Genomic DNA, 23,743 nt, shown 5'->3' with positions numbered 1-23,743 from the left:
CCAATGATCATGTCAGTGTCATCAGAATGATGTCATTGAGTCATTGTTCACGAACAAGGTCGTCAAAATGTTTAGGCATGTTGTCAATGTAACTGTGTACTTTGACAGTATTACCTGATGTAAACTTAGGCTACAATTTGGTTACTGTATTGAAAATGCACAAGGCTGCAGTTCTATGTCATATATCAATTTCAACAGTACTATTTACATATTACTGTATGTGGGTTATTGATTGAAAGAGACTGGACAACCCAAGGGGCACAAAGGAAAAAAAACTAAATTAGAAAGAAACACAGGAAACCACCCCTAAGGCACAACTTTGCCCGCAGCACTGTTGTGCTGTCTCTACACATCCAGACGTTCCTGTCTGTCGGCCCACATATTCTCATCCACATCACACCGGATATTTTCCCTTCCAATGCAACGTGGAAAGAATGGAATGCCTTATCCTTATCTTTTGGAATGCCTTATCCATCCTCTGCAGACATCTACTGTGATGTCCTCACATGCTGCATCCATTGCAGCCAGCAGGGTCATCTGTGTGTGTGGCTGACGATCGTACACCTTCCACCTCCATGCTGAAAAGAACTCCTCAATTGGGTTAAGGAATGGTGAATAAGGTGGGAGGAATTCTACGAGCATCCTCGGGTGGGTCACAAACCATTGCCTTATGATGTTTGATCGATGGAAACTCACATTATCACAAATGACCACATACTTTGGCAAATCCTCTCTAAACAGACCCCTCTCGTCATCAGGGATGAGAGCCCTGTAGAGAGTCTCTAAAAAGTTGAGTAGATGCTGGGTGTTGTATGGCCCTATAAGGGGAATATGGGTTAGGACACCATGCACCGAAATAGCAGCACACATGGTAATATTTCCTCCCCGTTGGCCTGGAAAATCCACAGTAGCTCTGTGACCGATGATATTCCGTCCCCGCCTTCTGCATTTGGTCAGGTTGAAGCCAGCCTCATCCACGTATACAAAGTTGTGAGAGGGTTCACTTGAGTCCAACTCCATTATACGCTATATCCCAGAACACACAGTTGAATTTGTTTTGGTAAGGTCTAGTGACATAAAATGTACATATATTGAATGTTCCTTCCACAGCAATGGAAATGTGTGCAGTTTATGCTTACTGTACTATGTATCACTATAAAATGTTGCTGTAAAGTAGTTACATAGATGTATGTTTTACCTATACATACTGGTACCATCGCTCCTTAACTCTGTCCTCATTCCTTTGGAATGGTACACGGTACAGCTGTTTCATACTCATCTGGTTTCTATGCAGCACCCTGTCGATGGTTGAGATGCTAACCGTATGGATGTTTTCAAAGACATCGTTGTCTTCTATAATGGTCCTTTGTATTTCCCTGAGTCTCATGGCATTGTTTGCTCGGACCATGGTGCAAATAGCCTCCTCCTGTTGAGGTGTGAAAAGGCGTCCTCTGCCACCGGTTTGAGGTAATCTTGCAGTCCTATGTGAGGAAAGATGCAGTAATGCATCGCACACTTTCACAGACAAAAACTATGCGAACACACATTTTACTGTAAACATACAGGTGGGTGCATGTAAGGTGCAGTATGTATCTGTATAGAGTATTTTCTGTATGCTGTGAAATACAAGTGGACTACTGTAATATGAAGTATTGTAGGAAGTATACAGTACACTGCTTATATACAGTAACAGTGTACATTGGTGGACATACCTGTTCTCTCTTCAAAACGTTTGAACTATTGAGGACACGGTTGATCTCCCAATATTCGGCTGCACCCTTCGACCCGCCTCAGCCATTGTAAGGCCATGATTGACAACATGGTCTACAATAGTGGCCCTTATGTCATCAGATATGCGCCTATGTCCTCTTCAACCTCTTCCTGTGTTTTGCCTTCCACGCATCCTTGCTCCTCTTCTTCCTCCTCCTCTTGGCTGTTGTTCATTTCCTGGTCCATCCATTTTTTGAAAATTGCAACTCTGTGTTGTGGTCTGTCTATATATCCTTGCCAATTGATTCTTCATGAGATGCACTTTTATGCAATTTAGACAACTGGTTGATTGTTGGTTGAAATAATACTTTACATTCCTTCATGAGTGAGGGTCAATTTCACCTGCACGATTCATCAATTCACGTTTTTGTACAAAAGGTCTAATAGAAATGTGTAAAACTATGCTTGACAGTTTATGACAAATAGTTCAACAATTTTGCATGTAATGGCTTATGCAAGGAACTAATGCCTAGATGTTTTGAGGGGTAAGACTATTCAACAGAGAACCATCTACTATATTTTGATCAACATGACATGAGCAACTGATAATGTGGAAAAAAGCTGACACTTGTACATTATCAATAGCAATTTGTTCAAAGGAATAAGAAATTGCTTTAATGATGTGCACAAGTGACGAGATGATTTGGAATTTGTACAAGTAGTATCAAGAATTGCACTTTTGATCTAAGAAATGCACCAAAGCGACTGAGAAAAACTGTAACTTTACAAATGTCTATTGAAACAGCTGCATATAGTGTAGTACAGTAAATTTGCAGTTACAAAAATACAGTAGTATACTGTACCTGTTCTCTTCTCTGAATGTCCTTACTATGGTGGACACAGAACATCGGCTCAAATTGGGTTGCACTCTAAGTCCTGCTTCCCTCATTGTCAGTCCATGGACAAGAACATGGTCTTTAACTGTTGCTCGAATTTCATTAGATATTTCCACTCTTTGTCTGCCTCTTCCTCTTCGTCCTCCTCTTCCTCTTTCTTGCCCTCCTCCTCCTCTTCCTCCTCATTGCCCACCTCGCATACGTACTCGTCCTCGTCCTCTCACATTGTTTCTTCTATCCATTCTCAGACTTTCTCCTTCCCACCTTCAACAACCTGTTTGCTCTCTGAACTGGCTTATATTGGTTGTGTCGCATCATTTGAAACAGGTTACATCACTTTTGAGTGGTTGTGTTCAATTAATGACATGTGTTCTCTATTTGTATTTGATTGTTGCCACTTGTGTTTACCAGTATGGATGACATGTGCATTAGAGTGCAGAATGTGTTTTGAGAATGAAAAGTCTAAGTGAGATCTGCAAATTGTGTTTTACCATGTGAAATGGTTTAAGGTATTGACAACAGACTGCATAATTAGCTAAATGAGTCCAGGCAACTGAGAACTTTGTTCAGCCAATGGGTTTTAGTGTTTTAGCAACTGAGAACTTTGTTCAGCCAATGGGTTTTAGTGTTTTAGCAATTGAGAAAAGCTGTAACATTGCCATAGCAAGTGAGGTATATAATATACAAAAGTGAAATAAACAATAAAATTAACAATAAACATTACACATACAGAAGTTTCAAAACAATAAAGACATTACAAATTTCATATTACGTATATACAGTGTTGTAACTATGTACAAATGGTTAAGGGTACACAAGGGGAAATAAATAAGCATAAAAATGGGTTGTATTTACAATGGTGTTTGTTCTTCACTGGTTGACCTTTTCTTGTGGCAACAGGTCATGGATCTTGCTGCTGTCATGGCACACTGTGGAATTTCACCCAGTACATATGGGAGTTTATCAAAATTGGATTTGTTTTCGAATTCTTTGTGGGTCTGTGTAATCTGAGGGAAATATGTGTCTCTAATATGGTCATACATTGGACAGGAGGTTAAACCTGTTATGGCTGCGATCCCCGTACAGGGATCAACATCAGGGAAATTTTCTAAAAATACAATGTCGTAACATTAAACATTCTTGAAAATGCAAGTGTCTTACATCCTTCAAAAGATTAGGATCTTGGTAATCAAATGTTTTCCGATTTAAGATAGCTATTACAGAGAACAAATACCATGCTTTTGTTTGAGAAGAGCGATCAACAACAAAAACATTCTCCGTCATGACACATTCACATCTGAAGGTAAAATTACGACTTACATTCTGATATCTTGCTCTTATTTCTCTTCCTGAGGGTCCCAGTGATCAAATGAAGTGCTGTTTTCTCTGATAAAATCCATTTTTATAGCCTAAAACGAAACATTTTGTAAACCGTTTGTGTCGTGAATTCCATCTCTTTCAACTTTTTAGGGAGCATTCGACGTAATTACACACAGTAACCAATCGTTTATCTAGTCATGGTGGGTTTCAGTGCAAACCTCTGGATGTTTGCAACACAGCCAAACATGATTGTTTTTTTTGCGGGGAGTATTGACCGAAGTGAACTGATTTGAAGACAAAGAGCAATGACTTCATTGCGCACCAATAATTTCAGCGAAGCTTCGTTGATTGACTGTATTTCTGCCCAATGACCACTGATCTTCTTGAAATCTAGCTGGGTAGATAGCCAATGAGCTGAGGTAAACACCAGTATGCACAGCAGTGTTTGGGAAAGTAGTATATTGGAAGCAGTATTTTTGAAAGTGTTTTTTCAACGATTTCATTGAAGACATCATGGCGAATAAATCAGGAAAAGCGAAGTCTAAGTCTAAGTATACAGATTTGCACCAGATTACAGAAGAGACAGATTTTTTGTTTGAGGAATCTTTGAGTGAACACAGTTATGATTCAAACATTGAGGAGCTGTTTCTGCAGGGACAGGACGTACTTCTGGACTGGTAAGTGCTAATGCCGTTTTATGAAATATAAATATATATATTTATTTTTTGCAATTTGCAATGAAATGTGTGATGAAATGTGTAAAGTACACATTGGCTATAGAGTTTGTGTGTGTGTGTTCCTTTTGGGGTGTGTGTGTGTGTGTGTGTGTGTATGTGTGTGTATACAGTATATATATATTTTTTTTTTTCCCATGTCAGATATATATATTTTCCATGTTTTTATTCAAATGGAATGGAGTAGAACAGCAAACATACACATGGCCACTGTGCCTGCTACTCCTCTCCATTTCCATATGACATACCCATTAGGTGATGTTGGGAGGAGGGCATGCCCACAACAATGGCCGGAGTTGAATGGAACAGCACTTAACCTTAGTGACTGTTCCCTCTGCTCTATACAATACATATCTGTTTATTTTACGTGATGATAAAAGGCTCATACAATACACATATTTGTTTATGTTATCTTTCACAGTAATAGCTACTCTGACTGGGAGGCCCTGGTGCCAAGGTGCCCATCCCCCACTGAAGCGGGTTCATCCAGCTGTACTCCTGCTGTCTCTGGCTCCACACCTACCTGGCCATCTAGAGGTGTGAAGACAGTAAGAAGCGGAGGAAGGGAAGTGTGGAACCTGCTGGCAGAGAGGTATAGAGGGGCAATGGCACTCTGTGCTGGAGAAAGATGTGGAGCCATGTCATCCAATATTTAGACCAAAAAGGCCACCAGGACCTCAGCTGGACATGACCTCAAAATACAGCCCCATGCAACTTTTTCAACTGTTTTTCACCCCGGCAATTGTTGATTCCCTGGTGTGTGATACTATCAAGTATGGGGCTAGTATGCAAGCAGGAAAGAAAGAGGCATGGAAGCCCATTTCCATGTCAGGCCTTTTCTGCTACTTTTCACAGGTAATTTACATGGGGCTGGTGAAGTTAAAAACCCTAAAGGATTACTGGAAAACATCCCCCCCCCAACTGTCATGTCCTCTACAAGGTTTTTAAATATCTCACGGGCGCTTCACATCAGTGACCCAGAAGTTGATGAGGAGAATGACAGGAGCAGAGGCACCGCAAGGTTTGACAGGCTCTGCAAAGTCAAACCGCTCTACCCCAGCTTGGTTGAGGCCTGCAAGATCCATTTTCAGCCCGCCCAGAAGTTGTCCATAGATGAAAGGATGGTAGCCCAAAGGCCAGAATTGGGCTAAAACAATACATGTGTAACAAAGCAACTAAATGGGGTTACAAGCTGTTTGTTTTGGCTGATTCTGTGTGCAATTTTTTTGTCTATGAGGGGAAGAGCACTTGTGCGACTGGTAAAGGACTTAGCTATGACTGTAATGGAGTTATTGGGTCTTCAACTGCTGGGGAAGGGCTACAAACTATTTGTGGACAACTTTTACACAAGCCCTACCCTGTTTGCAGACCTGAGGAAGCTGGAGGTGTGGGCTTGTGGCACCATTTGGACCAACAGAGTGGGCTTTCTGTGAAGATGGCCTGCTCTTTGTGAAGTGGATGGATACCAGAGAGGTAGTCATGTGCTCCAGTATCCACAAGTCCTTCAGTGGAGATCACGTCGTCAGGCGTGTGAAGGACGCTACTGGGGCATGGACCACCAAAAATGTCCCCATTCCTGCAGCCATCAAGGACTACAAAAAGAGCATGGGAGGTGTAGACCTATCAGACACACTGATAGGGTACTACAATGTTCTACATAAGACAAAGAAATGGTACAAGACATTGTTTTACCATTTCATTGACATTGCTGTGGTGAATTCCTTCATCCTGCAGAAGGAAATGGCAAGCCTTCAGGGAGCTGCTCATCCGGGAGCTTGCTGGCTATAGCAAAAAGTCCACTGCATCACATTCTGCCCCCTCTACCTCTGCCAGCTCTAATCCTGCCTCCACTGGTGTTCATATGCCACAGTTCATTACTGCAGGCATGACCGTGCCTCAGGGCCAAAAGAGCAAAGCATGGAGGCGTCATTGTGTTCTTTGTCACATGAAGTCCCCCATCACCTGCACCAGTTGTTCAGTTTGCCTCTGCTTTACATCAGAAAGAGCCTGCTATGGGACATGGCACAGGCAGCAAAATATTGTGTAGAGGACTTCCAAACGGTCTACCCCTGTTTTTTGGGGGGGGTTTTCTAATATTTTTAAAAACATTTTTATACATTTTTTTGTGTGTTAGAATTGCTTTTTGATATGTTGTATATAGTTATTTGCACTGTTGTATATAGTTATAGGTCATTTCACCAATTCGGACACATTTGGGCAACTTATGTGGGACACCTGGGTGACTTCATGCTAAATGTCATGTAGCTCACCCATTCCTGAAGTTATCAGTCTGAAACTTTGCCACACCTACAGATGCCCTCTTGTGTTATCCATCAAAATGATCTCCAGCATCCTATCTGACTGTGTGGCTATTCTAGAACATGTGAAAGATGATACTACAACAATAAATAAACAGAAATGCTCTTTCTTTCTCTTTTCTTCCATCAGATCTACTGTGTTATATTCTCCTACATTCAATTAACATTTCCACAAACTTCAGAATGTTTCCATTCAAATGATACCAAGAATATGCATATCCTTGCCTCTGGGGCTGAGCTACAGGCTCACTACAGAAATGCAGCTCAGTTTCCACCTCATTTTGTGGGCAGTGAGCACATAGCCTGTCTTCTCTTGAGATCCATGTCTGCCTATGGCAGCCTTTCTCAATAGCAAGGCTATGCTCACTGAGTCTGTACATCTCTCTCTCTCTCTCTCTCTCTCTCTCTCTCTCTCTGCCACTCTCTCTTTATCTCTCCCTCTCTCTTTATCTCTCTCTCTCTCTCTCTCTCTCTCTCTCTCTCTCTGCATGCTGGGAGTGATTGGTGCATGCTGGGAATTGTTTGAGTGAAGGAGTGCGTGTGTTGTGGAGAGTTAGATATTTACAACTTTCTTTCGGTTTGCTATTTCTTGGTGGCATTTTTTTTGTTGATGCATGATTAAGGTTATTATTTTTGTTGTGGTAGAATTAAGTATTTAGTTTTTCGTATCTTAATGACCCTGATTTTGGCGGGGATGGCAGCCCGAATGGGGATGCCGTCCCTGTCACTTCGGCACGGCTTTAGGTGTGTTACTGAAGCTGCTGTCACGGTGGAGGAGTTTCTGGTCGCCGTAGGAGAGAAGGTAGGCTATGAGAATATTGCGTATGCATCCCGGATGAATAAAGCTGTGGTGGTATTTCTTAAAGAAGAGTGTCTAGTTGATCAGATGGTTGAGCAAGGTGTACTTCTTAAAGGAATGTTTATTCAAGTTACGCCTTTTTCTCCGTCAACAAGGGTAACGATTTCAAATGTACCACCGTTTATTCCTAATGAGCTATTGGAGCGCGAGTTATTGCGCTTTGGGAAGTTCGCCAGTTCAATTAAGGTTGTCCCGTTGGGTTGCAAACACCCGGCGTTGAAACAGGTAATGTCATTTCGGCGACAGGTGTTTATGTTTTTGGGCTCACCGGAGCAGACTTTAGAGTTATCGTTTAAAATCAAGTATGACAATAGATTGTATATGGCTTATGCTAGTACGGGTAGTCAACGGTGTTTTGAGTGTGGGGATGTTGGTCATAAGCGACATGCTTGCCCGAAAAGGGAGAAGGCAGAGGGAGGGGCACAGGTGGTCATCGTAACGCCTGGGCCCACTGATGTAGGGAGAGGTGAGCTGACAGCGGTAGAGCAGCCACAAGCACCTGTTGCTGAGGAACAAGTTATCCGTGTTGAGGGCACGGGGTTGCAACTTGTATTAGAAGGAAATGTTATGCTACAGAAAAGTATTGTTGTAGAAGGTAAGGATGTATCTGAAGAGCCAGTTCCTCAGACTGGTGAGCAGGTGCCCAGTATGAGTGCTGGGGTAAAGGAGGGGGTTCATGTGGAGCTAGGCTCCCAGGGAGTGGAGGAGATGCCCACTACGAGTGCTGGGGTTCATGTAGAGCTAGGCTCCCAGGTAGTGGAGGAGTTGCCCACTACGAGTAATGAGGTACAGGAGGGTTTTCATGTGGAGCTAGGCTCCCAGGTAGTGGAGGAGATGAGTAATGAGGTGCCCAGGCTCCCAGGTAGTGGAGGAGATGCCCACTACGAGTAATGAGGTACAGGAGGGTTTTCATGTGGAGCTAAGCTCCCAGGTAGTGGAGGAGATGCCCACTACGAGTGCTGGGGTTCATGTGGAGCAAGGCTCTCAGTTAGTGGAGAAGATGCCCACTATGAGTAGTGATGTTCAGGTGGGGCTAGTCTCCCAGATAGTGGAGGAGATGCCTGGTACGAGTGATGAGGTGCAAGTGGAGAGTGTTGAAAGGGATGTGGTAGAGGGGAGTCAGTTGTCTGTGTTCTCAGCTGAGGAGGATCAAGAGAAGGATATGGATATCTCTTTAGATATGACAGCTGCTGGTGAGGACTCAGTTTATGATCTAGAGGAGGTAAATGAGTTTCTGGATCAGACTTTTGGGAAATCTGTCAAATTGGCAGATTATTTTGATGTTGATAAGTTTGTGAGGTCAGCTGTGATGTTACAGAAGACGGTGGGGTTAGACCAGCTGAGTGAGAAGAAGCGGTTTCGCTTGAGGAAATGTATTACTGCTGTTGCAGCAGCAAAAGGTGGTGGGAAACGTGTTCAGGTTAAGAGAAGAAAAAAAAATAATGACGATGATCATGCTTCATAGGGTGTCTTTTTTCTTGTTGGTTTCTCTGTGGTTTCTTCTGCTTTTCTTTTCTCTTTTCTACATGGAGGTACTAAGGGTAGGTTCTCTCAATATGAATGGGGGAAGGGACAGGAATAAGAGGGCTTGGGTATTAGAAGTAATAAAACAGAAAAGGCTTAATGTAGTTTTCCTACAGGAGACACATAGCGATGAGGAAAATGAGGTTGACTGGGGTATGTGGTGGGAGGGGCAGCATGTACTCAGTCATGGTACTAATTTCAGTGCTGGGGTGGCAATATTGTTTTCCTCAGGCTTAGGGGTGACTGTGGTATCTACAACAGAGATTGTCAAGGGTCGGGTTTTATTGGTCAAGGTGGATGTTATGGGGTTTTTGTTTTTTTTTTTGAATGTTTATGCTCCTAATGAGGGTACAGAGCGTATTGCTGTATTTGATCAACTAAAGGAAACGTTAAGACAGTGTGACCAAGAGGGGTGTATGGTTTTAGGAGGTGACTGGAACTGTACAGTGGATTTTACTGTTGATCGCACCGCTGAAGAACCTCACCTGCGGTCAGCCACTTGCCTGTCTGGCCTATTAACTGAGTTTGAGCTTTCTGATGTGTGGAGAGTAAGGAATGCCAAAGTTAGGCAGTACACATGGCTAAAAATTAATGAAGGTCGTGTCAGTGCAGCACGGTTAGACAGGTTGTATGTATCTGAGCAATACTGTAGTAGGGTTGGAAAGTGTGCCATTACTCCTGTGGGTTTCTCTGATCATCATATGGTTACTGTTGATATTCACTTGTCCTGTCCACAAAGCTCATCACCTTACTGGTATTTTAATGTTAAATTGTTACATGATGTCATGTTTTGTGACAGGTTTTGGGAGAGGTATGGAGGGGAATTTTGAGTCCTTGAGACAATGGTGGGAGGTTGGGAAGGCCCAAATACGAGTTTTTTGTCAACAGTATACTGCTCTGTCTCAAACTGAATTTAAAGAGACTATCAAGGCCCTTGAACAGGACATCAAATCTATTGAATTGAAGCTGCTCACTCAGAATGACCCTGGACTAGTCATGAACTTACAGGACAAGAGACATGAACTGAGGTCGTTTCTGCATGAAAGAGTGAAGGGTGCCTTGATTAGGTCTCGTTTCGCTTCCCTCAAGGATATGGATGCTCCTAGTGCTTTTTTTTTTAACCTAGGACAGTCGACATTTCAACGTAAACAGATGGTCTGCCTTCGTCTCCCTGATGGGAAGGTGACCACAAATGATATTGAAATGCGTCAACATGCCGTGGATTTCTACTCGTCCCTTTATAAGGCGGAGGATTGTGACTCTATGTGTACTGAACAGTTGTTACATGGTCTTCCTAAATTGGGACCTGAGCAGAGAGTCGCATTGGACGCTGACATTACACTGCAGGAGCTGTCCACAGCAGTTATGCAGCTCTCAACAGGCCGAGCCCCTGGCATCGATGGTTTACCATCTGAGTTTTATAAGCACTTTTGGGGGTCTATTGGGGAGGACTTTTATGAAGTGATGTGTGAATCTTTTCATGAGGGTTCTCTTCTGTATCCTGTCAACGTGCAGTGCTTTCACTGTTGCCAAAAAGGGGGATTTGGCTCTCATAAAAAATTGGAGACCTGTTGCTTTGCTGTGCGCAGAATATAAAATTGTTTCTAAATGTCTCTCAAACAGGTTGAAAGAGTATCTGGGGTTGTTGATCCACAAGGACCAGTCCTACTGTGTACCTGATCGCTCTATTGTTGACAACTTGTTTCTGATAAGAGATGTTTTAGACATTTGTAAACTGTCTGATGTAAATGTGGGTTTACTTTCGTTGGATCAGGAGAAGGCTTTTGATCGTGTGGACCACCAGTACTTGTTTAAAATAATGAAAGCCTTTGGGTTTGGGGATGTTTTTCTGTCTTGGGTGAATTTACTGTATGCTGGAGCCTCGTGTATGGTGAAGGTGGGTGGTGGTTTAAGTTGCCCCATCCCTGTCGAAAGGGGCATCAGGCAGGGATGCCCAATTTCAGGGCAGTTATATAGTCTGGCGATTGAACCAATGCTTTGTTTTTTAAGAGCGAAGCTTACTGGTTTCTTTGTGCCAGGTGTAATGAAGGGTCCCACGATAGCACTGTCTGCGTATGCAGATGACGTGATAGTTTTTATTACAGGGGGTGAGGATGTTAAGGTTCTCTCAAACACTTTAAAGGTGTATGAGGGGGCCTCCTCAGCTAAAGTCAATTGGGGAAAGAGTGAAGCGCTGTGGGCAGGTCAGCTTCAGATGGGGTCTACTCCACGGTTACCAGGGGGGCTTCAGTGGGGCAGAGATGGAATGAAGACTTTGGGGTTTTTCTAGGCTCCGATGTCTTTCAAAAAAGAACTGGGAGGGTGTAGTGGAGAAAGTGTGTGCCAGACTGTCAAGGTGGAAATGGGTGTTGCCCCAGCTGTCTTATAGGGGACGGGTCCTGGTAGCTAATAATCTTGCTGCTTCTACCCTGTGGCACAGACTAATGATTTTACAGCCACCAAAGGGTCTGATACAAGAGCTTCAGAGGACCCTTGTCAATTTCTTCTGGTCTGGGCAACACTGGATTAAAGCTGCAGCCCTGTACCTGCCACTGCACGAGGGTGGGCAAGGCCTGGTGGACATTTCCTCTAGGATCACGGCTTTCAGGCTCCAAGCAGCCCAGAGATTGTTGTACAGAGACTGTTCTAGCTGGGTCGAAACAGCCTACATATTGATGAGGAGAGCGGGCTGTTTGGGCTTCGACAAGCATCTTTTCCTCTTAAAGCTGGAGGGGGGTGATTTGACTGGCCTGACTCCATTTTATGAGTCTGTTATGCAGGCTTGGAGAGTCTTTGTCAAGTCCCGTAAGGCCTGCACGCCACCAGGGATGTGGCTTTTTGAAGAGCCTCTTTTTCACAACACTGCCATCCAGTCCCGTGTTCTGGGTTCAGCTAGCCTACGTTCATGCCTGTTAGGCATGGGGTGTACCAAGCTGGGTCATCTGATGCAGAGCAGGAGCAGATTGGAGGAGCTGGGAGAAAGAGCGGGGATCCGATCATCTCGCCTACTGAGGAAGGTCATCGATGAGGTCTGCGATTCCTTGCCAGTGCTTCATCTGCAGTATGTGACTGACACTTCCAATTCTGATCGGTGGAAGGAGGGTCTGGATTATGTGTTCCCTGCACTGATTGTTAGTGCTGCGATGGGGGCATTTGAAGAGGACGTGGGGACGCTGCTTTCCTTCGATACCCCGGAGCTGGGGGAGTTCAAGGAGGTGGGAAAGAAGGCCATGTACAGAATATGTGTAAAGGTGTCCCATGCCTCTTCCCTGGAAGGGGTAAAATCGACGAGGTGGGCGGATGTGCTTGGTCCAGGTGCCTCTCCAAAAGGCTGTTGGCGATCATTATATAAACTGCCTATTGATAAGAGGACAGCTGACCTCCAATGGAGGATAATACATGGAGCTATAGCCACCAATATGCATCTGGTACACCTGGATCCTACTGTTGGGGAGGGGTGTCCATTCTGTGCTGAGTCTGAATCTCTGGCACATCTGTTTTTATTGTGTCCCAGGTTGGTTGGGATGATTGAACTGATCACTGATTGGTTCTCAACGTTGGGAGAGGTTTTCTCTTCCCAACTGTATATATTTGGGCCAAAGTACAGGTTCAGTCAAAAGGGTGTAGTTGTGTTGCTTAATTTTGTGTTAGGGGCAGCAAAATTAGCGATATGGAAGACCCGAAAGAACAGCATTCGGGGACAGGGGTCTGTGGATGTGGTGGGAATGCTGGAGGGAATGTTGGCAGCGAGACTAAGGGTTGAGTTTGCCTATTACAAACTTGTCAACAATATCGATCTGTTTTTGAGTATATGGGGTATACAGAGGCTGTTGTGTGTAGTTACTGTGGAGGAGGAATTGGAGTTGTGTTTTTAATTGATGTGTAACTGTGGTTTTGTATGAGTATTTATTGTGTGGTGGGCCCCCAGACCCAATAAAGAGTATTTAAAAAAATAGCTCTCTCTCTCTCTCTCTCTCTCTCTCTCTCTCTCTCTCTCTCTCTCTCTCTCTCTCTCTCTCTCTCTCTCTTTCATTTAAGTCTCTCTCTTGTCCCTCTCTCTGTCTTTCATTTAAGTCTATTGTTCCTCTAGTTCCCTTCATCACAACTACTTTTGATTGACAGACTGTTGTCACCAGCCATTCAGTGTTTCAGTTCTTTTCCTCTCTTTCTTTCTCTCTTCTCATCCTGTCACGCACAAACACACACACACAAACACACACACGCGTGCGTGTGCACGTACACATGCACGCATGCACACACCAGGGTTTGGATCCCTGCCTAATTTCTAGCCGCAGTGGCAAAGATAATTTTAGGAGAGTTGATAGACAGATCCTCAGCAGAGGGGAGGACATTGGTTTAGCTCTGTTAGTAGCAAGGCCTCCAAAATCCTCTCCGACTCAAATAGGGAGAGGGTTAGACACACACAGACACTCACACTCCCAGTCTCACAAAGAGACAGATACACCCTTGCTCACACACTGGCACAGAGGGAAATTTAAGAAAATTCACTTACAGCCCCATTGCAAAAAAGGGAATTGAATCTGGGAACAATTCAGCATGTTGATGTATGATCTGCAGTCTGGGTGAATCATTGTAAAGTCTACTGCCTCAGCCTGCTGCGCTGACACACTGAAACACATTAGAGAGAGGAACAGCTCAGCTCTCTATAGGGACAGCTATAGAACCAGACTAGAAACACTATCTATAGTACCCTGGAAGAGAGAAGGCAGAGAGGGGAACAGCTCAGCTCTCTATAGGGACAGCTATAGAACCAGACTAGAAACACTATCTATAGTACCCTGGAAGAGAGAAGGCAGAGAGGGGAACAGCTCAGCTCTCTATAGGGACAGCTATAGAACCAGACTAGAAACACTATCTATAGTACCCTGGAAGAGAGAAGGCAGAGAGGGGAACAGCTCAGCTCTCTATAGGGACAGCTATAGAACCAGACTAGAAACACTATCTATAGTACCCTGGAAGAGAGAAGGCAGAGAGGGGAACAGCTCAGCTCTCTATAGGGACAGCTATAGAACCAGACTAGAAACACTAGCTATAGTACCCTGGAAGAGAGAAGGCAGAGAGGGGAACTGAAAGGAGGAGCAGAGCCAGAGCTCAGACATAAAGAGGGCTGTTCTTAGATAGGTGGGTTAAATCCTGGCTGCTGACCTCTGGGTCCTACACACCTGATATGTGATGATGGGGATGATGATAAGGATGAGAATGAAGAAGACGAGGATAACGATGATGAGGATGTGTGTCTGTGTGTGTTGAGTGTGATATCTTTGACCTCTGTGTGTTTTCCCAGGTGGCTGAGCAACTGATGACCATGGCGTATGAGAGTGGAGTCAACCTGTTTGACACAGCGGAGGTGTACGCTGCTGGAAAGTGAGTCAGGATATAATAAACCTCTTTATATTTTTTATTTTTTAATGGAAGGGAGTGAACATTATCTATTGTAAGGGTACATGGGTACAATCAGACATCTCTGCAATAAAAATGGATGGCCCTCCCTTCAGCAAAATATTTCTTACCTAAACCCTCACTGAATGCTTTAAAAAAATTAAACAAAGTGACCCTCCCCTGTACCCAAAATAACAAGTAAAACATGAAGTGCAGAGCAGAGAATATGTCTCTTGTTTACCCTCATTTTATGGACAGACCAGGGCCTTAGATATGCAGTTTTACAAACTGTTTGTCCTGTAAGTATTGCATGGCAATGTGGAAATTTGACTGGAATTGAAAAAGCATGACCCTCCCCTATTTTGGTCCTGGTACCCATTCTGTAAATGTCGATCCATCCCTTATAGAAAGTGATGGTCGTCTATGTAGTGTACAGTATAATGACAGGCATTGCTTTCCAGAGCTGAAGTCATATTGGGTAACATCATCAAGAAGAAGTGCTGGAGGTACGTTACTGTGTGTGTGTGTGTGTGTGTGTGTGTGTGTGTGTGTGTGTGTGTGTGTGTGTGTGTGTGTGTGTGTGTGTGTGTGTGTGTGTGTGTGTGTCTCAGTATCTCCTTGTCTTATTGACGTGTCCTAGCTGTTCTGTCACTGCAGTTTGTTCCCACTCGTTGTTGAATTGTTACATCATTATGTAATGGAACGGGTGAATACACATTCCTCCCTGGCAGTACAAATTGTAGGACAGCAGGAGGTTCAATGTAAACTCATCTACATTTCCAATAGATTCATTATTCACAGAAATAACTAGATTTATTCAACATTTTTACTTATTAAACCCAGAGGAAAAACTATGGGCAAAGGAGCAATGGCTCCTCTTGCTTTCAAATATGTATTTTCCTGCCATAGCCTGAGGGAAACTGTATAATAACATCTGCATAGTAAAACAGTAACTCACTTTTTATTAGTAGTAGAAGTAGAAGTAGTAGTAGTGTTATTATTATTATTATTAGTAGTAGTAGTAGTAGCAGTAGCAGTATTATTATTAGTAGTAGTAGTAGTAGAAGTAGTAGTAGTGTTATTATTATTATTAGTAGTAGTAGTAGTAGAAGTACTGTTATTATTATTATTATTATTAGTAGTAGTAGTAGTAGTGTTATTATTATTAGTAGTAGTAGTGTTATTATTATTAGTAGTAGTAGTGTTATTATTAGTAGTAGTAGTGTTATTATTATTATTAGTAGTAGTAGTAGAAGTAGTAGTAGTGTTATTATTATTAGTAGTAGTAGTGTTATTATTAGTAGTAGTAGTGTTATTATTATTAGTAGTAGTAGTAGTAGAAGTAGTAGTAGTGTTATTATTATTATTAGTAGTAGTAGTAGTAGAAGTACTGTTATTATTATTATTAGTAGTAGTAGTAGTAGTAGTAGTGTTATTATTATTAGTAGTAGTAGTGTTATTATTATTAGTAGTAGTAGTGTTATTATTAGTAGTAGTAGTGTTATTATTATTATTAGTAGTAGTGTTATTATTATTAGTAGTAGTAGTAGTAGAAGTAGTAGTAGTGTTATTATTATTATTATTAGTAGTAGTAGTAGTGTTATTATTATTATTAGTAGTAGTAGTAGTAGTAGTAGTAGTAGTAGTAGTAGAAGTAGTAGTGTTATTATTATTATTATTATTATTAGTAGTAGTAGTAGTATTATTAGTAGTAGTGTTAGTAGTAGTAGTAGTAGTAGTAGTAGTAGTAGTAGTGTTATTATTAGTAGTAGTAGTGTTATTATTAGTAGTAGTAGTAGTGTTATTATTATTGGTAGTAGTAGTAGTAGTGTTATTATTATTAGTAGTAGTAGTGTTATTATTAGTAGTAGTAGTGTTATTATTAGTAGTAGTAGTATTATTATTAGTAGTAGTAGTAGTAGTGTTATTATTATTATTATTATTATTAGTAGTAGTAGTAGTAGTAGTATTATTATTAGTAGTAGTAGTAGTAGTAGTAGTAGTATTAGTAGTAGTAGTAGTAGTATTAGTAGTAGTAGTAGTATTGTTATTATTAGTAGTAGTAGTAGTAGTATTGTTATTATTATTAGTAGTAGTAGTAGTAGTGTTATTATTAGTAGTAGTAGTAGAAGTAGTAGTATTATTAGTAGTAGTAGTAGTAGTAGTATTGTTATTATTAGTAGTAGTAGTAGTAGTAGTAGTGTTATTATTAGTAGTAGTAGTAGAAGTAGTAGTATTATTATTAGTAGTAGTAGTAGTAGTAGTGTTATTATTATTATTAGTAGTAGTAGTAGTGTTATTATTAGTAGTAGTAGTAGAAGTAGTAGTATTATTATTATTATTAGTAGTAGTAGTAGTAGTAGTGTTGTCATTATTATTATTAGTAGTAGTAGTAGTGTTATTATTATTATTAGTAGTAGTAGTAGTTGTAGTAGTATTGTTATTATTATTATTAGTAGTAGTAGTAGTAGTAGTAGTATTGTTATTATTATTAGTAGTAGTAGTAGTAGTGGTAGTAGTAGTAGTGTTGTCATTATTATTATTAGTAGAAGTGTTGTTATTATTATTATTAGTAGTAGTAGTAGTAGTAGTAGTAGTAGTAGTTTTATTATTATTATTATTATTAGTAGTAGTAGTATTGTTTTTATTAGTAGTAGTATTAGTAGTAGTAGTAGAATTGTTATTATTAGTAGTAGTAGTAGTAGTAGTAATGTTATTATAAGTAGTAATATTATTATTGGCAGTAGTAGTATTATTGTTAGTAGTAGTAGCAGTAGTACTAGTAGTAGTATTGATAGTAGTAGTAGCAGTAGTAGTAGTAGTATTGTTGTGATTAATATTCCAAATAGTAGTGGTAGGTATGATGGTAATGATAGCAGTTTAATGATGGTGATGGTGGTGGTAGTAGTAGTAGTAGTAGTAGTCGTAGTAGTAGTAGTAGTAGTAGTAGGAGTAGTAGTATTGTTATTATTATTAGTAGTAGTAGTAGTAGTAGTGTTATTATTATTATTATTTGTAGTAGAAATATTGTTATTAGTAGTAGTAGTAGTAGTCGTAGTAGTAGTAGTAGGAGTAGTAGTATTGTTATTATTATTATTAGTAGTAGTAGTGTTATTATTATTATTATTTGTAGTAGAAATATTGTTATTAGTAGTAGTAGTAGTAGTAGTAGTAGTGTTATTATTCTTATTATTATTATTATTATTATTATTATTTGTAGTAGTAGTAGTAGTATTGTTATTAGTAGTAGTAATAGTGTTATTATTAGTATTATTATTTGTAGTAGTAGTAGTAGTATTGTTATTAGTAGTAGTAGTAGTAGTAGTAGTATTGTTGTTTGTAGTAGTAGTAGTAGTATTCTTGTGATTAATATTCTAAATAGTAGTGGTAGGGGTGATGGTAATGATGGCAGTTTAGAGACGATGGTGGTGGTGGTGGTGGCAGTAGTAGTAATGATGATGATGGTAGTTGTAGTACTGATGTAATGGTGAAGATGACAGTCAATTAGCTATAAGTTAGTTATAGTTTCATTTTCAGCCATTTATATTCATACATTTCTACCATTTTATAAATTTCTACCATTTTATACATTTCTACCATTTTATACATTTTTATATTATTGTCATTTATTATTTTATTTCAATGTATATTGTATAAATTGTTGCTTTGGCAATATTGCCGCAGTGTTTTTAATGCCAATAAAACAGCTCCCTTTCTCTCCTCTCTCTCTCTCTCTCTCTCTATCTATCTATCTATCTATCTATCTATCTATCTATAGACGATCAAGTCTGGTCATCACTACCAAGCTGTACTGGGGAGGAAAGTAAGTTCCTGTTGAAAAAGTCTCACTTGTGTCTCATAAGGCAGAGCTCAGCTGTTTACTGCTCTGCCTCTGTACCTCTTCAATGTCATACATTCCTGCTCTGCTGACCAGGGGGAAAATATGTTGTCTGATCACACACACACACACACACACACACACACACACACACACACACACACACACACACACACACACACACACGTACACACACACACACACAGCTACAGAGGTTTTATATAGCCTCTCAGCTCAATGATGTGTGGTGGCAGTCACAGCACCGTGACGCATGTTGGGAGTCACAGCTTCCCAATGCATTCTGGGAGTCACAGCACCATGATGCATGCTGGGAGTCACAGCTCCATGATGCATGCTGGGAGTCACAGCTCCATGATGCATGCTGGGAGTCACAGCTCCATGATGCATGCTGAGAGTCACAGCTCCTTGATGCATGCTGGGAGTCACAGCTCCATGACTCATGCTGGAAGTCACAGCTCCTTGATGCATGCTGGGAGTCACAGCTCCATGACGCATGCTGGGAGTCACAGCTCCATAACGCATGCTGGGAGTCACAGCTCCGTGACGCATGCTGGGAGTCACAGCTCCTTGATGCATGCTGGGAGTCACAGCTCTTTGATGCATGCTGGGAGTCACAGCTCTTTGATGCATGCTGGGAGTCACAGCTCCTTGATGCATGCTGGGAGTCACAGCTCCTTGATGCATGCTGGGAGTCACAGCTCCTTGATGCATGCTGGGAGTCACAGCTCCTTGATGCATGCTGGGATTAGTGATAAGGATAAAGGTGTACATTATTTCTTCCCTCGTTCATCCTTCATGAATATTGATAGGCTCCGTCCTTCTGCAGGAGGAGAGGATTGTAGTTGAAGACTCTGAACACACACTCGCACACACTTACTGTACATGAAACACACTCACACACACACACACAAACACACACAAGCGGGAAAGCACTGATAAGGACACAGCAGTAGGGCCATGTAAGTTGACTACCAGCAGTGAGTTGAGAAACAGATTTTAATGTGTAGTTTTTCTCTCCTGTCTGTGTCTGTGCCCACAGAGCAGAGACTGAGAGAGGCCTTTCAAGGAAACACATTATTGAAGGTAAGAACACACAGGCACCCACATCACCCTGTCTGACCCTCTCACCCTGTCTGACCCTCTCACCCTGTCTGACCCTGTCTCACCCACATCACCCTGTCTGACCCTCTCACCCTGTCTGACCCTCTCACCCTGTCTGACCCTGTCTCACCCACATCACCCTGTCTGACCCTCTCACCCTGTCTGACCCTCTCACCCTGTCTGACCCTGTCTCACCCACATCACCCTGTCTGACCCTCTCACTCTGTCTCACCCACATCACCCTGTCTGACCCTCTCACCCTGTCTGACCCTCTCACCCTGTCTCACCCACATCTCCCTGTCTGACCCTCTCACCCTGTCTGACCCTGTCTCACCCACACATCCTGTCTGACCCTCTCACCCTGTCTCACCCACATCTCCCTGTCTGATCCTCTCACCCTGTCTCACCCACACACCCTGTCTGACCCTCTCACCCTGTCTCACCCACATCACCCTGTCTGACCCTCTCAACCTGTCTGACCCTGTCTCACCCACATCACCCTGTCTGACCCTCTCACCCTGTCTCACCCACATCTCCCTGTCTGATCCTCTCACCCTGTCTCACCCACACACCCTGTCTGACCCTCTCACCCTGTCTCACCCACATCTCCCTGTCTGACCCTCTCACCCTGTCTCACCCACATCTCCCTGTCTGACCCTCTCACCCTGTCTCACCCACATCTCCCTGTCTGACCCTCTTACCCTGTCTCACCCACACACCCTGTCTGACCCTCTCACCCTGTCTCACCCACATCTCCCTGTCTGACCCTCTCACCCTGTCTGACCCTGTCTCACCCACACACCCTGTCTGACCCTCTCACCCTGTCTCACCCACATCACCCTGTCTGACCCTCTCACCCTGTCTGACCCTGTCTCACCCACATCACCCTGTCTGACCCTCTCACCCTGTCTCACCCACACACCCTGTCTGACCCTCTCACCCTGTCTCACCCACATCACCCTGTCTGACCCTCTCACCCTGTCTCACCCACACACCCTGTCTGACCCTCTCACCCTGTCTCACCCACATCTCCCTGTCTGACCCTCTCACCCTGTCTGACCCTCTCACCCTGTCTCACCCACATCACCCTGTCTGACCCTCTCACCCTGTCTCACCCACACACCCTGTCTGACCCTCTCACCCTTGTCTCACCCTGTCTCACCCACATCACCCTGTCTGACCCTCTCACCCTGTCTCACCCACACACCCTGTCTGACCTTCTCACCCTGTCTGACCCTCTCACCCTGTATCACCCACATCACCCTGTCTGACCCTCTCACCCTGTGTCACCCACACACCCTGCCTGACCCTCTCACCCTGTCTCACCCACATCTCCCTGTCTGACCCTCTCACACTGTCTGACCCTGTCTCACCCACATCACCCTGTCTGACCCTCTCACCCTCTCACCCACACACCCTGTCTGACCCTCTCACCCTGTCTCACCCACATCACCCTGTCTGACCCTCTCACCCTGTCTGACCCTGTCTCACCCACATCACCCTGTCTGACCCTCTCACCCTGTCTCACCCACATCTCCCTGTCTGACCCTCTCACCCTGTCTCACCCACACACCCTGTCTGACCCTCTCACCCTGTCTCACCCACACACCCTGTCTGACCCTCTCACCCTGTCTCACACACATCACCCTGTCTGACCCTCTCACCCTGTCTGACCCTGTCTCACCCACATCACCCTGTCTGATCCTCTCACCCTGTCTCACCCACACACCCTGTCTGACCCTCTCACCCTGTCTGACCCTGTCTCACCCACATCACCCTGTCTGACCCTCTCACCCTGTCTCACCCACATCTCCCTGTCTGACCCTCTCACCCTGTCTCACCCACACACCCTGTCTGACCCTCTCACCCTGTCTCACCCACACACCCTGTCTGACCCTCTCACCCTGTCTCATCCACATCTCCCTGTCTGACCCTCTCACCCTGTCTCACCCACACACCCTGTCTGACCCTCTCACCCTGTCTCACCATGTCTCACCTTGTCTCACCCTGTCTCACCCTGTCTGACCCTGTCTCACCCTGTATCACCCTGTCTGACCCTCTCACCCTGTCTCATCGTGTCTCACCGTGTCTTACCCTGTCTCACCTTGTCTCACCCTGTCTGACCCTGTCTCACCTTGTCTGACCCTGTCTCACCTTGTCTCACCTTGTCTCACCCTGTCTGACCCTGTCTCATCGTGTCTCATCGTGTCTCACCTTGTCTCACCCTGTCTCACCTTGTCTCACCCTGTCTCATCGTGTCTCACCCTGTCTTACCCTGTCTCACCTTGTCTCACCCTGTCTCACCTTGTCTCACCCTGTCTGACCCTGTCTCACCATGTCTCACCCTGTCTGACCCTGTCTCACCATGTCTCACCTTGTCTCACCTTGTCTCACCCTGTCTGACCCTCTCACCCTGTCTCATCGTGTCTCACCGTGTCTCACCCTGTCTCACCTTGTCTCACCCTGTCTGACCCTGTCTCACTGTGTCTCACCCTGTCTCACCATGTCTGACCCTGTCTCACCCTGTCTCACACTGTCTCATCATGTCTGACCCTGTCTCACCGTGTCTCACACTGTCTCACACTGTCTCACCATGTCTGACCCTGTCTCACCCTGTCTCACCCTGTCTCACCATGTCTGACCCTGTCTCACCCTGTCTCATCGTGTCTCACCGTGTCTCACCCTGTCTCACTGTGTCTCACCCTGTCTCACCATGTCTGACCCTGTCTCACCCTGTCTCACACTGTCTCACCATGTCTGACCCTGTCTCACCGTGTCTCACACTGTCTCACACTGTATCACCATGTCTGACCCTGTCTCACCCTGTCTCACCCTGTCTCACCATGTCTGACCCTGTCTCACCCTGTCTCATCGTGTCTCACCCTGTCTCACCCTGTCTCACCTTGTCTCACCCTGTCTCACCCTGTCTGACCCTGTCTCACCATGTCTGACCCTGTCTCACCCTGTCTCACACTGTTTCACCATGTCTGACCCTGTCTCACCGTGTCTCACCCTGTCTCACCATGTCTGACCCTGTCTCACACTGTCTCACCATGTCTGACCCTGTCTCACCGTGTCTCACCGTGTCTCACCATGTCTGACCCTGTCTGACCCTGTCTCACCGTGTCTCGCCGTGTCTGACCCTGTCTCACCCTGTCTCACCGTGTCTCACCGTGTCTCACCGTGTCTGACCCTGTCGCACCCTGTCTCACCCTGTCTGACCCTGTCTCACCTTGTCTGACCCTGTCTCTCCCCTGTGAACTGTATTGACATCTACCCTCTCTCTTATCTTTTCTCTCTCCCCTCCTCCTCTTCTCTCCTCCTCTCCTCTGCCCTCCTATCCTATCCCCTCCCCTCCTCTTCTCCTCAACCCTCCTCTCCCATCCTCCTCTCCCCTCCTCTTATCTCTCTCTCCCTTCCTCTCTCTCTCCCTTCCTCTCCTTCTCCCTTCCTCTCTCTCCCTTCCTCTCTCTCTCCCTTCCTCTCTCTCTCCCTTCCTCTCCTTCTCACTTCCTCTCTCTCTCCCTTCCTCTCTCTCTCCCTTTCTCTCTCTCTCCCTTCCTCTCTCTCTCCCTTTCTCTCTCTCTCCCTTTCTCTCTCTCTCCCTTCCTCTCCTTCTCCCTTCCTCTCCTTCTCCCTTCCTCTCCTTCTCCCTTCCCCTCTCTCTCCCTTCCTCTCTCTCTCCCATCCTCTCTCTCTCCCTTCCCCTCTCTCTCCCTTCCTCTCTCTCTCCCTTCCTCTCCCTTTCCCTTCCTCTCTCTCCCTTCCTCTCTCTCTCCCTTCCTCTCTCTCTCCCTTCCTCTCTCTCTCCCTTCCTCTCCCTCTCCCTTCCTCTCCTTCTCCCTTCCTCTCCTTCTCCCTTCCTCTCCCTTTCCCTTCCTCTCTCTCCCCCTTCCTCTCTCTCTCTCCCTTCCTCTCTCTCTCCCTTCCTCTCTCTCTCCCTTCCTCTCTCTCTCCTTCCTCTCCTTCTCCCTTCCCTCTCTCTCTCCTCTCTCTTGCCCTTCCTCTCTCTCTCTCTCCCT

The 23,743-nt window shown here is 44.2% G+C and overlaps 1 protein-coding gene across 2 annotated transcripts in view; it reads left to right on the top strand.

The window, feature by feature from the left end:
• LOC112240464 (voltage-gated potassium channel subunit beta-1) overlaps nt 1-23,743 on the top strand; it is a 211,395-nt gene that overhangs the window by 167,309 nt on the left and 20,343 nt on the right. For both annotated transcript variants that reach the window (XM_042296441.1, XM_042296442.1), the window contains exons 4-7: nt 14,667-14,746; nt 15,223-15,267; nt 18,540-18,584; nt 19,660-19,703. In XM_042296441.1, coding sequence (XP_042152375.1) covers nt 14,667-14,746; nt 15,223-15,267; nt 18,540-18,584; nt 19,660-19,703 — 214 coding nt within the window. The remainder of the gene's footprint in view (nt 1-14,666; nt 14,747-15,222; nt 15,268-18,539; nt 18,585-19,659; nt 19,704-23,743) is intronic.

The sequence above is a fragment of the Oncorhynchus tshawytscha genome, linkage group LG13 (genome assembly GCF_018296145.1).
Source record: "Oncorhynchus tshawytscha isolate Ot180627B linkage group LG13, Otsh_v2.0, whole genome shotgun sequence".
Lineage (NCBI taxonomy): Eukaryota > Metazoa > Chordata > Actinopteri > Salmoniformes > Salmonidae > Oncorhynchus > Oncorhynchus tshawytscha.
This window is presented reverse-complemented; position numbering and strand designations above follow the sequence as displayed.